General features: G+C 34.2%; 2 protein-coding genes across 4 annotated transcripts; one reads left to right on the top strand and one right to left on the bottom strand.

Moving 5' to 3' along the window:
* Positions 1 to 80: 80 nt before the first annotated feature.
* Positions 81 to 2,698, bottom strand: LOC124414932. Its single transcript, XM_046896122.1, has 4 exons — positions 2,216 to 2,698; positions 1,831 to 2,020; positions 1,102 to 1,364; positions 81 to 181 (listed from the first exon to the last, which is right to left on the bottom strand). The coding sequence occupies exons 1-3, from the start codon at positions 2,567 to 2,569 to the stop codon at positions 1,105 to 1,107; spliced, it is 804 nt and encodes a 267-aa protein (XP_046752078.1). The 5' UTR covers positions 2,570 to 2,698; the 3' UTR covers positions 81 to 181; positions 1,102 to 1,104.
* Positions 2,699 to 5,550: 2,852 nt separating this feature from the next.
* Positions 5,551 to 14,385, top strand: LOC124414718 (WD repeat-containing protein CG11141). 3 transcript variants are annotated; one of them, XR_006930063.1, is made up of 11 exons: positions 5,551 to 5,806; positions 6,509 to 6,765; positions 7,125 to 7,280; positions 7,578 to 7,709; positions 7,824 to 7,984; positions 8,059 to 8,194; positions 8,678 to 8,981; positions 11,359 to 11,524; positions 13,085 to 13,932; positions 14,043 to 14,178; positions 14,285 to 14,385. XR_006930063.1 is itself a non-coding variant. In XM_046895746.1 (10 exons), exons 2-10 carry the CDS (start codon positions 6,541 to 6,543, stop codon positions 14,344 to 14,346), a joined length of 2,190 nt encoding a protein of 729 aa, XP_046751702.1. In that variant the 5' UTR covers positions 5,551 to 5,806; positions 6,509 to 6,540; the 3' UTR covers positions 14,347 to 14,385. The 3 variants fall into 3 exon arrangements, 2 of the variants coding, with proteins under 2 accessions (XP_046751702.1, XP_046751704.1); XM_046895746.1 differs by lacking the exon at positions 14,043 to 14,178; XM_046895748.1 differs by lacking the exons at positions 5,551 to 5,806; positions 14,043 to 14,178 and adding an exon at positions 5,891 to 6,046.
* The last annotated feature ends 531 nt before the right edge of the window (positions 14,386 to 14,916 follow it).

The following is a 14,916-nucleotide window of genomic DNA, read 5'->3' as shown; positions in this document are numbered from 1 at the left end:
TTTCAGATTTTTCTCGCAAACTGACATTATTTTGCAAATTTACTATCCAGTAGATCGTGTAGACCTCGAGGAGCTGCTACCAAACCAACTCTGCACCTAGCCAAGGTGTTATTTGACGGTTTTAGGATTCACAAACTCGATCAGGCACTTATGTGTCACTACTCCTCCTCATTATGTACCACTGACCATAAAAAAAAAAAAAATTTCACTATTAAAATATGGGGCTAAAAACATGTAGTCGTGGGAAGCAACCGGGTATCTACTTATAGATAAAAATGATCTAGTCACCTCGAAATAAATCCTAATGTTGATAAATATCTTAATTAGATGATACAGATTCATAAAAAAAATAAACAAAATAAACAATAGATGAGTATCCGGGTACCCTGGCTGCACATTAATGTGGTAAAAGCTGGGGGCGCACATAAGGGATACGACAGTGGGAACGGAATGTGAGCTCTGGAGGACGAAACCAATTTTTAAAGGTAAAAAAACGCCATTTTTGGAAATTTTAACAATATTCTCGAAAATTCTTCGACCAAAGACTACCATTTTCAGCCATATGCGAAAATGGCGACTATATTTTAAATTTGTTACACTAATCTTAAAAAAGTAAAAATTCGTGAACGTGATGTTAATGGTTCCCAGAATCCTTCCAAATGACCTACACGATCATCTTTAATTAATAAACTTTTGAGAAGTTTTCGAAATTTAAAAAAATGACCTTATTTTATCTTTAAAAATTTATAAAATAACTACGATTTGCAATAAACATCTAGAATAATTCAGGAATCCTATTCCGAATCAGGAAAATCGTACAAAAAATTATGAAGATAATCAAGAATGGTGCGGGAAGATCATTTATCGAGTTTGCATAGAATACCTTGTATACAGGTTACAAAGTACTCTCATTCACTCAGTTTGGGAAAAATTTACAGTGTTAACAGAAATTAGGAATTGTTCAAATTAAGTATGCATAACTAAGCTCAAAGTAACTTTAAATTCCTCCAAATTTGTGCCCACATGATATTTTATTATACAGTTTCACGCATTCAATAGAGCAATGCGATAGAAAGAATTAGAAGATCGTTGTTACAATACCATTCATTCCTTCACATCACACAGTCTGAAATGATTCACTACATCAATAAGCCATGAACTATTCATATGGCCGTAGTGTCTGACAAATCTGTAGTTGCAACAAATGGTGTTCTGTGGATAATTCGGGTCACGCATTGCTGCAAGCCGGAAATCTCCCAGCTGGATCGAGGATATTGATTCCGCAATTTCAGGTTTTGGTATACTTTCCCAATTTCGAAAAAAATGGTAAAACATCAGTATTTCGACAATCTTTGATGATTTATCTGGAAACAATTGTGTCTGCAATAAGTAACAATAAGATTGTGAATATTTTATAACAGATTGCGAAAGATAAGAAAGGATGTCAAATAGTAAATATCTCAAAATTAGCTATGTAATCATACTTTAAAACAAAAATGACAAGTTATTACCCACTGTGTTCGAAAGAAATTCCAGTACCATTTTGGTGATAAATAAATTGGGTGTATAATCTAGTTCAGAAACTCGACACGAATAAAAATGGTGTGATAGAAGCTTATAAAATGTAACTGAAGTAAATAATGGAATTTGATTGAAGAGATAGTCCAGTAATATAGCAAAAAATGGAAAAAAATGGTTTTGTTTGCAAACTTATGGGGAATCGTGCTAATTATCAAAACCTCTGAACACCAATAAATAGATTTTGTTTAAAATTATGTACTCTGAATTCACAAAAAAATAATGTGACTAGGATGGATTATTAATCCTCACCATCCCGGATATTAGAGCTGTTAGATTGACAGAGTAGAAATTTTTTTCCATCCATGGCAATCTCTGCTTTTTGCTCCTTGCTCATCCGGGATACATTGCCTTTTAGAATCTTTATAGCGTCCGGGGTAACGAGGCCTTCCAAACTCTCATAATCTTCAAGAGACAAAGCGTTTGATACAGTAAGTACAGCCTGGAACAATGGATAATCTGTATGAGGGAGTGTTGCTTAAAATGAACTGTGGAGATGAATGAAAATCAAAGTTACCAAAAAGGGAAAATTTCATAAATAAATGTAAGCTGGTAGTTTTGTTTTTCTACTTCATTATTCACTGAATACTGTGAGAGTAATCGCGAGGAAAATAAACTGAAATAAATAAATACACACTTTGATTGAACCTTTCTTAAATTCCTTATAGTCAAATTCTCGGTCGATTTTAGCCATATGATACTTTAAGGTCCTATTGTATCTGACCGCTTCACAGAATCCTACATCAAATGTTCTAGGATAGTCCATAAGTGGAATATAGGGTCTCTTAAAATTTTCATTCTGTTGAGTGCTGAAATAACGATGCGTTGACAGTGTTCGACAAGATAAACTTGGATTCACTGCGAATTTGTTCCTACTATTTGCGAGGTCGGTATTATTATTATTCTTTTTGATAAATGCAGTGACGACATTCAGCCTGCAATTATTTGTGTATATACTGTATCTACTATTAGAATACAATGCCGATGACATCGTTGGGTGTTGTAGGTTCTGTATCCCAGGCAGGTTATAGGCTCTGCATATTTTTCATTGATACACCAATTCAAATCGCAAAAAAAATTCACTCCCCAAAATCAGATGTACGCATGTGTGTGTGTATGCATCTATGTATGCATGGATGCCTGGCACCGCGGTGCGAGGAAATTAGATGCGTTCCAAAACCTAACCCGAGTTGAGTTGGATTCATCAGGGGCACAATCAGCTGATTCTCGAGTCGGCCACCGGTACTGGAACGCAAAACGTAGCTATGGACGAAGGGGACGCGCGAATATTCAAATTAAAAAATCTGGTACATTTTACCACGAGCTGTGAATTTAAAAACGCTTCCAAGTAATGAATATGATATCAAAAATAATTTCCAAGGTAATCTACATTCGATTAGGTTAGCTTAAATTACTGATTGTGTCATAGACCAAAAGTGTTGTTCCAGACAGATTTACTGTCTCGTCTGCCTCGCTTATCAGAATATGCCGTCCAGCAACAAGCTCAATCGCTTGGTTCATTTTTCTGCCTTGATATGCAAGTTACTTATTTTCTGCAAGTGCAACACCGTTGACTGAAAAATATATCTTCAGTCAACGGCAACACTAAGGCGTTCTATTTCAATATTGGCGCGAAAACACCGAACCCAACTCCATCGAACCATCGAACCCTGCTCTAGGCAGTGTTGATTAGAGTTAAGGTTCTATAACTCTATTTTAGTGGTTCTGGCGCATTCATTGCTGCTTGGGCCAGTTAGAATATGTCCGCATATGACGTCATTGGTATTTAACCTTAGAGCATGTAGTAGACACATGGAGGGAGCCTTCTGGCCGTAAACCGTGCAGAGAAGGAAAAAGTAACATGAGTACCTCTCTCTTTCTAAGCCAGGTATGTACGTAGTGTCGTAAATTAAGTGCCCGCGGCAATGATACACACCCAATTAAAGTTTTGTATGACATGTTGAAGAGTGTATGTTGCCCTAATTGTAGTATATGTTATGTACGGTAATTGCGTATATAATTATCATTGTATATCATAAACAATATGTTATGTATATTTCAACATAATATATAATAACACATTATATTATATTTACACTCAAGAATTCATGACAATTGTAACAAGAAAGGATAATTTTTGTTCAAAAGAAAACTTGCTTTACGAATTTGTTATTTGGTACGAATTTTTGGGATTTTGGGTTTCAAGAAATCATTGATGTGCTAATGCATTAACTGTGACAAAAAAATGATAGTTTTATTCATACAATGGCACTTTGACCATAGTTTATTAAACTGTACATTTAACTTAGTACCTTACTTTGCTCATCTCGACACTAACTATGAGCACTTAGAATAATTATATTATCAGTACTTATGTTTAAACAAAACTTAATATTAACGACAATTGGAATAGACATGAATTATGAATTACTGGATAACGCTTATATTTTACTTATAATACTTATTCATGATTGAAAAGAATGTATTTCGTGTATCGCTGGGATTATGTGTAACATCAAATATATGTGAGAATCTGATTCCAAAGGGAATGTAAACAGTAAACTACCTCATACAGTTTCTAATATCACTTACTTGTGAAAATTGACGCTCGAACCATTTGGTTTGTCACTTTCTATTTTTCAAATGCAGCATTTCAGAACCATGCTGAAATTTGGGTATGTTTATATTATTTTAACAATACACACTTCGAACGACCTAAGCATGTCAAGCACTACGTGCGCTACGTGCATGGTGGATGGATTACATGGTCAGCTTGTAACGACTGCTTCTCTCTTTAAAAAAGTTTCTCGCACTATCCGTAGGGAGAATAAACATTCATACCAACCGTTGGAATGTCCTAGAATCTGTAGGGAGATCTTGTTATAATGTTTGAATCCTAAGAAAAAAATTGGAGGCGGTTCATTCGAATACGCACCAATGAATCGTACATTCAATTCGTCATAATATAAAATAACAGATATATTCCTTTTATATTTGTACAAAATTCACAATAATTGACTATTTATAATCAAATTGGAAAAATCCTCATGTATATATTTCATCCTACAATTTGAATAATCTTTCAACAATAATATATTGCTATTCATACGTGTGTTCGTACATAGAAACCAGATCTACTCAGAAATTTTTAATGTTTGATTAATTATCATAACAGTCGTGGCATAATATTGACTCCCTGTTTTACCCGAAACAAAGTAGAATGCAATTATTCATATTTATCAACATACTTCGTAATTTTCAGCGTTACCTTTAAAGTTCTGTCGCCCAGATTCACCAGATATACCGTCAACAGTTTCTTTAGAAATCTGAGGATATTATTTCTTCTTCTTTGTAGTTTTACGCTGCTCTTTTACGCCATACATTTTCTTGTTAATTTCTTCTATTCGGATATAGGTTTTTCTCCGAACATTTGTTACCGACATCACGCGCATGCCAGTAATGCATGCGTGTAATGTCCGCAAAGAATTACCGACATGCGAGAAAGGTCGGTAACAAATGTCGCCAAAATAAGATTTCGGTGTTCTTCGTAATCGAAAGCCAGATCAACTGCCATTTCATCGTCAAATCTCATGGGACTGGGCTCAAAATGTATGTTTCATCACCGCCAAGTAGCATCATACGGGAGACTTCGATCCAATTAGTGCAATTGTGAAAATTTGACCAATTTCTGTGGGTAGTAACCAATCTTTTCTTTTTTTCCAAATTTTGAAAAATTAAAAACACGCTCCACTTTTTGCCTAAATAAGGCATTAACTGCCCAAGTTTGATTCTGATCGCTTGAGCGGTATAGAATTTTTGCACCGCGTTTTCGAGTTGTATACAACGCTACAGCATCTGCTGCAATTTTGTTGTTCGTGCTACGCAAGCTGCCCGCCCATCCGCGCAGGATGCTAATCATAGAACTAATAGTTCTATGGCTTCAAAAGAATACCCGTAACTGGTTGTCTTTACTCTTTAGCAATTTTCAGACAACGCTTGTGTGTAGGCAACCTCAAAATTGGTCGTCAAAAAGGGGGAAGGTTCGGAAACCGCAATTCGAAAATTTCCGACGTCTCGTAACGCACAAAAAAATTCTTATTAAAATTTGCAGAATGTATTTATGGATTTCATGATCCTAAAATGATGCTCTAAACCCGAACAGTACGGAACAGCTCATGGACCTGTAATTAAAATGTTCTCGGCAAATTAAGAAGAGTACTTGCAGTAGGTATGTCAACCTATGAATAATCTACCTGTCAACTACTTGTAACGAGGAAACGAAGGAAATTAAACGGATACCAGTTTTCACTCAACTACATGTATACATCGAAATAATTCAACGACTTAAACCGCACCTGTTGTTTAGCGAAATTTTTTAACTGTCCGACAGTTTTCTCCTAAACGACATGGTACAAACTATTGAAATTTGTCATTTAAATTGTGCAACACAGTCGATGAAAGTAATATGGTACGATAATTAAACTTTTTCATACATATTTACAACAGTTCTGGAAACAGCCGATTTACTGGAAAATTCAGGGAATTATATGCAATCTCTCGTTTTCCCTCTTTGCTACGATTATTGTCATTGTTAATCATTATGTGGTCACTCGATTATCTACAAGCAGCATAATTATTGTTTCAACTTGAATTGTTGTGAATGCTTTTACAAATACTGTCTACTATAGTAAAACCACTGTTGTGGCACACTTAGCCTTTCGGGTCATAATAAAACCGTAAAGCTGTGTTAGATTACGTATTGATTCACTTATAATTGATTGTCAATTTTTTTCTACAATTAACATTGTCACTGGCCAAAATATAAGTAGTATCTCAGGTTTATTCGTAACATTGATAGCTGAGACATTTTATTTAGATTTATTGATTTTGTACTAAAAATCCATGTTGACATCAAACTTTTCTCAAACAGATCTTGTTGACTTGGTGTACATATAACGCATCATGACTACACCCATGTGCGAAGATGGCGGGCTGCTCAGGGAATGGGTACCGCTGACCAAACTGCTCCAACAAATACCACTGAAATCCCAAAACGGCCTTTTTACACAGGATGTTAATTTTACATGCATTGATGCTGTAACAGAATTTATTGCCATTGGCACTAACCATGGCTTGGTTTATTGGTACGGCAGGGAGAAAGGAGACCTTCAAAGGCTACGTTGCGAAGTATGAAAAATTTTCTGATACAACGATTATGACATAGAACGCTTCGAATTATTTATTCAGATTACAACCTAGGTTTTTTCTCTTAATATGATTCACTGTATTATAAATAGAGCAAAAACTAAAAACGGAAATAATAATATTTAAGCAAAAACATGAGCTCCAAGTTTGTAATGTTATTATAACTATGCATTCTAGATAAACTCATGGTTTTGCGACTACAGAATTGTCAATGGGGGTAGAAGGGTCAATAGTTACAATATATGATTTCAAAAGATTTAGAAATTTTCTGCCCATTATACATTTTTGCCCCCACATGTTTCATTACAGACTAATATTTTCCAAAAATAATATATTTTCAGAATACAAATACATCAATTACATGCGTCAGGGTAATATCGACAGTGGATTACATGGTAGCGGCAGGAAATGATCAAGGCATAGTAACAGTTTTTCAAATTCCAAAAAACCCTCCAGACTCATTGCCGGATAGTCTTAAACCGAAACAAAAAAAGCAAGTGAGCATAATTTTCTTGTTCTCTATTAGAAATTTAAATTTATGATTGGTCATTTATAAACCAATAGAAATCTGGTTAATCCAGGTTCACTTTCAAAAATGCCATGCTGTATTTGGTGGTTCTTTTATCAGCTGAGCTACTTCGCCAGATTGCTCTTTGACCTAAAAATGAAAAAAAATCGTTTATATTCTCAAGTTGTTAATGCAGTACAGTCTACTACTGTGAACTTGCTGTGGTCGTTGTATGATTTAGCCCACTTGCTAAAGAAAGCCCTATTCACTTTTTCCGCTGATGCAGGTTGAACGCTACAACATTGGAGGCCTCCATAAAAAAGCTGTAACTACTGTTGAATGGTCGAAAAATGGAATGAAGCTATTCAGTGGAGATCAGGATGGTCTTGTAGTGATAACTGAAATTGATTTCTACATGGTAAACAATTTTCTATACTTCCAACTCTCTGTTAATTCATTCGTTAGAAAGTTCTTTAGCGGTCGATAACGAATAGTCTGTATAATAACTTGTTTATTTCATTTCTCTTTAAAGCACTTGTCCAAGTCATCGGAATTACTCAATGAAAAATACCCAGTAGTCCAATTGAGTTATCAACAAGGCCTTTTACTAGTTTCAACAGTCTTTCGCACAATTCTTGTGAATAGAAACCAAAATGACAAGGTGTCTCAGGTTGGCCAGAAAGAACGTAAAATGTTAGTAAATCGATAAATGTTACATACATTTTCAATAGATGCTAATAGTGATAAATTTATTTACAACGTTCCAGGTTGGGAAAATTGGGGGCATGCTTTGGTCCTCGTCAAAGCCCAGTTCAAGAACCCGTCATTTACTGTAGCAGACCTGGTGTCAGGCTCTGGCAAGCCGATAAACATGGAACTGTCCTTAAAACACTTATCTTCAAGGTAAATCACGTAATGTTATATTTATATTTTTATTATTTATTATTATTATCTATTTATATATACAATATTTTTAGAGTTACAACGAATCCAGATTAAGAGGTAAAACGATTCTAAACTGTCATTATTTGTTCAAAGTCTGTACAACCGAATTTCTGTCAAGTTAACAAATGGTGGAAAATTTTTTAGTATATTGACAATCCTTCCTGTCGATTAATTTATATGGTGAAAAATATGCGAACGAAGATTGGTCTACTTAATTTTCAATAAAACCAATCTCAATCGAATTAATTAATTGGTTGTCGAGATATTAATTCTAAAATTTCTCCCACTTTTTTAGTCATCTATTGTATGTGCCCTCTTGAAAATTATCGCTTCAGATTGTTTAGGAGTTGTAGGCCTGAATTTTCTTCGATTCTTGTACCTCTGAATACACAGTAATGGTGATAAATACATACTATTTCATCAATGTTTATTATTTTGAAGGATACTCTTCAGACCGGATACACCGAAGTTGAGTTATTGAATCCAGTTTCAGAGAATAGTAAAAAAAGTCGCGGTGAGCCGACGCTCGGTGTTATATTGCCATTTTGTGAGGATTTGTTGGTGACGTACAGCGATGACATTGTCTATGTAATAAACCCTATCAATGTTGGAATAACATCGGCTGTCACAGATCTAAGGCGGGTCACAAGCGTTGCCTGTAATAAAGATGAGATATTCATACTGGAGGGAGATAGGAATATTATTCGTGTTGCTTATCATCCAGAAACAGATACTCTTTTATCTGGTAAGTATACTTGCATGGAATTTAAAGAGCGCATCGATAGAATGTAATAAATAGTTAATTTATTCCTCGGAGTGTCACCAAATTAACTAAAAATATAATTCCCTCTCTTCTCGACTTTTCTCAGCCAATTTTAGACTTTTACTGACTGTTTTAAGTAAACTAAGAAAAATATCAGGCAACCTTTACCAGAATAAATCAAAAACTTAGGTATGTTCGACATCCATTCTCATTTTGAATGTAGTGTTTAAAATTTCTTCCTCACACATGAGACAGCATCAAATCAAATTTTTCACAAAAATATCGTATTTTTGAGTTCGATAATGACTGATTAAAGAAAGTGCATCTTTTCTTTATTCATTGTTAAAGATTCCTCAACTATTTCTAGTTTTCCTAGTCGGTGCCACTGTGTTTCAAGAATTGCGATGCATAGTTAAACCTAAAACGCAGTTTGTGTGGTTTTCAGGAAACTCGAAGTATATAGTATTGAACTTGATTGTTTTATACGTTTTTACAAATTTTTGTATTTGGTTAAAAAAAAAAGTCTTTAGTCACGTTACCAAGTTCCTATTCCCAGTTATATTAATTTTTCCTTTCGGAATTCATATTTTGGTCACTTCTTTAATTATAATCTAGCAGTATTACTGAAAATTTCATTTGCATTGAAACTGATTATCATGTTGTTCTGAATGTGAGTCAACAAGATTTTTGGCATCGCCAATGATTAAAACAAATCGCCCTTAAATTATATGTGGGAACGTACTTTTCTTTATACTCTGATAATGAATTCCAAAAATAAAGATAGAATTAGGAGTCGATTTGTAATCAGAACAATAAGTCAACCAAGCTTGCGTCTTGCACTGAACTAAATGGAATTCATCAGGACTGAATAGAATTTGGTACGGTCGATTGATTATACCTTAGTGCTTCCATTTTTGCTAGCAAAAAATCTTATCGTGTTATAAGTTATTCAGTATTTAGTTTTTCAATTAATTTGCGTTTGTCACTTTAAGTCGGAAAAGTGTTGCTTCAATTTTGTTTGAGTTGACATATATATTCAAATTTTCTAAAAACGTCTTACCAAAACATCAATAATCAATTGTCTGTCTCTCACCATGTACACTTTATTATGTTCACTCAATTTTTAATTTTTCATTGAAATTGCGAATTACTGATCTATATAACAAAAACGTAATTTGATTACGTAACGTTGAAACGTAAATGAAAATGTTTGTTCATCATGCTTATGGCGTCGTTTGTTCATTTTTAACAATGATTATTCTCCATTTCAATTATTATATCATTAAAAGTATAAACGGTACTTCCATAATCATGTCGTGTATTATCAAGCAAATATCATCTGTTTCAGAGCATGTTATATCAGATGTAACAAAACAAAATCCAACTGACATTTTTATCGACGTAATGACCTCATCAGGAATTCAGGCATCTCTTAAATCGTCAAAATTGACTAAGAAACACATTTGGTCGGATGTTGTTTGGCACTGTAGTCAAAAAGGTCTTGATTTTGGTGAAAACGCTACTGAAAAAGCTCGGTTGAAGTGGCAATATCTTTGTAAAGCTTTAAAAAATTCGGAACAGCGAGACTCGCATGGAAAAAAAACTTTTCAAATACCTCAAAAGAAACATCTCGATCGTCTAGCACGATTTATGGAATCTGCCGATCATAATTTAAATCTGTTAGATAGTAGTGCGAAAGATGATACTGAAGATACTGAAGGTCCTTTGTTGATAGAATCAAAACATCAAAATATTTTCGGACTGGAACCAGTTTTATTTGTTAAAAATCTCTTAATGGATGAACAAGGTCAAATAGAATTTAATGATGCTAGATATGAGCGGAGAGAAAAAAAAATGGAAGAGCTTGAGGCGTTATTCGAACAAAAAACTTTAAACTGGGACCTTGTTGCTAATCTTTTAATATCCAAACAATGTACATGAATTGAGTAGGAAATTTTCACTCTTGAAACTTCCTCTGCATCCACTCAAAATCTAATTTTCGTGTACCTAAAAAAGTTAAAAATAAAAGTCTTTCTTTTTCATCAATGATCCTCTCTTTATACTAGTCATTATTCCCATCACAAGTATCCTCGAATAAATTTTAGTCGAGATTGATAATGTATATGGAGCTGAGAGTATTGGGTGAAATTCGTTGACGGTAACTCCGGAATTCGTCAAACAGACCTCAAGAAGATGCTATATTTTGTGTTTCACGTACTCTTTGACCTCAAATACGCTTTACTCATATTTAATCCACTACAAATAACTGAGTACTGAACTCGTGATATGAGATGCAATTTGCAAACGATACATTAGTCAATTTGATACATTATCGCATTAAAGTATATTACGTTTAAAGTTCCAGAGGTGGAAACTACTACAGACCCACTACCGTCGCTGGCAGAAATCAGTAAGCCAATAGCTGCTGGAATTATGGAATTGACATCTAAATTTAAAGAAAGTTCTATTGTACCAGCTATTCCACTTCTCAAAATGAACCCAAGCAACCTTATCCAGTCCATAAGGTAAAAATTTAAGTATTATCAAGTCCGTCCAAGCACATTAAATTCTGATCAACTAAATTGGGGATTTGAACACACAGTCCTGTTTAGCTTCTACGATTTTTTGTCCAAACTTTATAGATTCTTTAATAACCCCCTTACAACCCTGCCATTGACTAAAAATATGGGCAACTGGTCCACCAATTACCTGTGAACGATACAGGCCAAAATTTAGATTCTTCTGCCACTTTGATATTTTGTAGTGCGTACTAAGCTACCAAAATCCTGCAAGTCTTAGACTTCTGTGGTTCAGGAGAAACTCATTGATCAATTTTTTCCGCTTTAGGGAGAATCATTTTTACATTTGAATTCTTATTCTATCCTTATCATGGAAGCAAATATAATCCAAGATGGTTCCGTTGTAGTAACATCTGATCTTTCAGATCACGGTATCTGTTTTAGGCTGGATCCTCAGGGGCCGTACAAATAAGTATTTTTTCGCAAAAAATCATTTTTTTGTGTTCCCTAACGTTTATCGCAAATTTGATATTTCTGTGTAAAATCTGGCAGTTTTTATATGTGAAGAGGTCAGAGTTTTTTGAAAAGGTGCGGTAAATGGAATCATGGCAAGGGCTACAATTGATTTTATATAGTATAAAATTTTTTTTTGGCTCAGTAAAATATTTTCATTTTATTTATATCTGTCGCAAAGTTTAATTCTAAAAATGTGAAGAACAAAAAAATATTCTGCCAAAAATGTAAACATACTAAAAATATTTTACTGAAACAAAGAGCAGATGTACTTTATAGAATCCATGGCAACTCTCATGATGTACTCATATTTGGCACCTTAAGTGAGTTTTTAATTTGAAAAAATTGCAAGATTTCAGATAAAAGTGTTGAATTAGAGCTGGGAAAAGAGCAGCTTTTTTAATGAAAATGTGTTTTTGGACAGTTCCTGAAGGTCCAGCCCAAAACCGATTCCTGGGGTTCCATTCCTAGTAAACACCTCAGATCATATTCTCTTTCCGTAATAAGGCTGTGATACAAATTCGAATGTAATAATGAAGCTGTTACAAGTGAAAGTTGAAAAACTGATCGATTCCCTTCATAACCAGAAGTGCTGGAGGTCTGAAACTTTCCGAATTTTTGCAGGATATGAAGATTGCAGAAAAATCAAATTTTGGCCGCAGAGTGTTTACAGATAATTGGTGAAGCTGCTCATACGCACTCATATATCTTAACCCTTGGCAAGTTTGCAAAACTGATCTGGTGACCTTGAGTGTCCTGAAGATAATTCGACTTCCTTGCACTTGCTAACTCTTTTAATGGGTTCATAATGTAAATGAAGTTAACACTTGCAAAACAATGCAATTTGTGTCATGCTTATGAGCTCTTCTTGCTCATCAAAAACTTGCTACTCTGAATACTTTACAAGTTTTGAATCGGTTGTTTTACAATTAGGTTCCACTGAGAATACGAGAAATTTTTCTTAGCAAACTAAGAATTCGCGTCATGAGGTAGTAGTGGATTTCTTCATTTAACTTGCATACTGCAATAAATAACGTTTGTATCATTTTGCAGCATCATGCCTACAATTACAGTTGGCACAGATAGTACAACAGTAACAAAAGGGGAAGAAGCTACAGAAATTCCGCTTATTCCTCCGTTAGGCGTTGAAACGAATTTGGTAACTGAAGTGACTGAAGAGCCCGTTACCACGGATTTCGAATCATGGAATCGGAACGATATTATTCAGAAGAAAACACAAGACGAACGCTGGCGAATATTACAAAAAATTGGAGAACAGGAATTTGAAGATATTGTATTCACTCCTGAACGGAAAAACAAAAAATTTCTACGCAGCTGCTTGAATGGAAATGAGAACGGAATAGCATCTATTGATTGCATGAATTCTTCCTCTGAACCAACAGTTCTTGATAAAATGTTGCTGAAGAGCAATCAAGTAGAGCCAATTAAGTCGTCTCCCTTTGCTGTATGCCATGACATCAACTTGGAACTAGGAACCAAGAATTTGCTTTTCGATACTATAGCTGTCTCAGGTAGAGAACAACCTCCAGCAGTTTTCCATTGCGATGACGAGCGCACAAGTCCTTCAGAAAACGTCACTGACTCAGAAAACTTCAATGGCATACGAGTAGAAATTGATTGTACTGTCAGTTCAAATGAATCATTGAACCATATAATAACAGACTACAACGATAATCCAGATACTGAATCAATTGACGAGGAAGATGAAAGTTATACCACAGAATTGAAAAAGTTGCAAGACCTAGGAGAATGTACCAAACAATTATTGCAACAAAAATCTAACCAAACTCATAAAACACATGGAATAGACGAAGTTGACTTCAACTCTGGGTCATCTGCGCATAAAGAAAAAAATCACGAGTTGGAAACTCAATTTAATGGTGAGTACATGAATGTTATGAAATATATATATATGTGAATTACTTTTGAATTTCCAACATGGGATCCATTAGTACAAGTTTGATTTGCGTGTAATTTTTACCTGTTATAGTGTGCAACGAGATATGAAAATCTGCAGTCTTTCAAATCTGTAAATTCTATTGTTCTCGAGATACCTGCATTATTATGATATTTAATACTTAGATCAGACGGAATTTTACATTCGTGTGTTTCATCCCATTGTGATAGTATGTAAAAAATTATGAATATCCAATAAAAATATTTTTCGTGCATAACTTCATCTAATATTTAGCATTATATTATTACAATATATTGTATAATCAATGTTTTCAGCTCTCTCAAAAGAATTTATTACACCGTCGAGCATAGAGGAAGAGGATTGGGTCCTAGTTTAGCTAACGCTAATTCCAATATTCATTTATAACAAGTAGTGATATAAAAAGAAGATTAATAAGAAAAGAAGAATAGCTCTGAATGGAAGACTACTTGGAAGAAAATGTTTTTCACGTGTATGATTGATGGGCGCTGTAGTATTTGTCACAGGATAATGGTGAATAACAATCATTTTATGTGTCGTTTTTTAGGTTTTTAATTATCTAAGTGAGCACCATGCGAATTTTAAATACTTCTATTTAGTTATTTATAATTATTTGTAATTTTATTTCCTATACGATATGATATAAGGGTCACGGATAGATAGATTATGGTAATTCTATTAGTATCGCTTTACCAAGAATGATTCTATATTATGTGATGGGGAAAGCGCTATAAAAGTATTCCACAATCAGTACTTAAATTACTCATATTCAAAAATCACAAACATTATCCATATACCATTGTTCACATACGATTTGATTTTTTATATCTACTCAATTGATACTGTATGAGATGTATATATTTTAAGTATCTTACTGGTGTTTTAACCATTGTTATTTAATTAAAAAATTTTTTTTACATTTTCTAGT

This window comes from Diprion similis, chromosome 14 (assembly GCF_021155765.1).
Source record: "Diprion similis isolate iyDipSimi1 chromosome 14, iyDipSimi1.1, whole genome shotgun sequence".
Classification (NCBI taxonomy): domain Eukaryota; kingdom Metazoa; phylum Arthropoda; class Insecta; order Hymenoptera; family Diprionidae; genus Diprion; species Diprion similis.
Note: the sequence above shows the minus strand (reverse complement) of the source record. Positions and strands in the feature narration are given on the sequence as shown.

Bases quoted from the DNA above. Each gene is read 5' to 3' on its own strand.
- LOC124414718 (XM_046895746.1), top strand. From the start codon at position 6,541: ATGACTACACCCATGTGCGAAGATGGCGGGCTGCTCAGGGAATGGGTA. The intron at 6,766-7,124 runs GTATGAAAAATT...ATATATTTTCAG, and splicing joins TTCAAAGGCTACGTTGCGAA to AATACAAATACATCAATTAC. The intron at 7,985-8,058 runs GTTAGTAAATCG...ACAACGTTCCAG, and splicing joins GGCCAGAAAGAACGTAAAAT to GTTGGGAAAATTGGGGGCAT.
- LOC124414932 (XM_046896122.1), bottom strand. From the start codon at position 2,569: ATGTCATCGGCATTGTATTCTAATAGTAGATACAGTATATACACAAAT. The intron at 2,021-2,215 runs GTGTGTATTTAT...CCATTGTTCCAG, and splicing joins TTAAGAAAGGTTCAATCAAA to GCTGTACTTACTGTATCAAA. The intron at 1,365-1,830 runs GTGAGGATTAAT...AATTGTTTCCAG, and splicing joins CAGCTCTAATATCCGGGATG to ATAAATCATCAAAGATTGTC.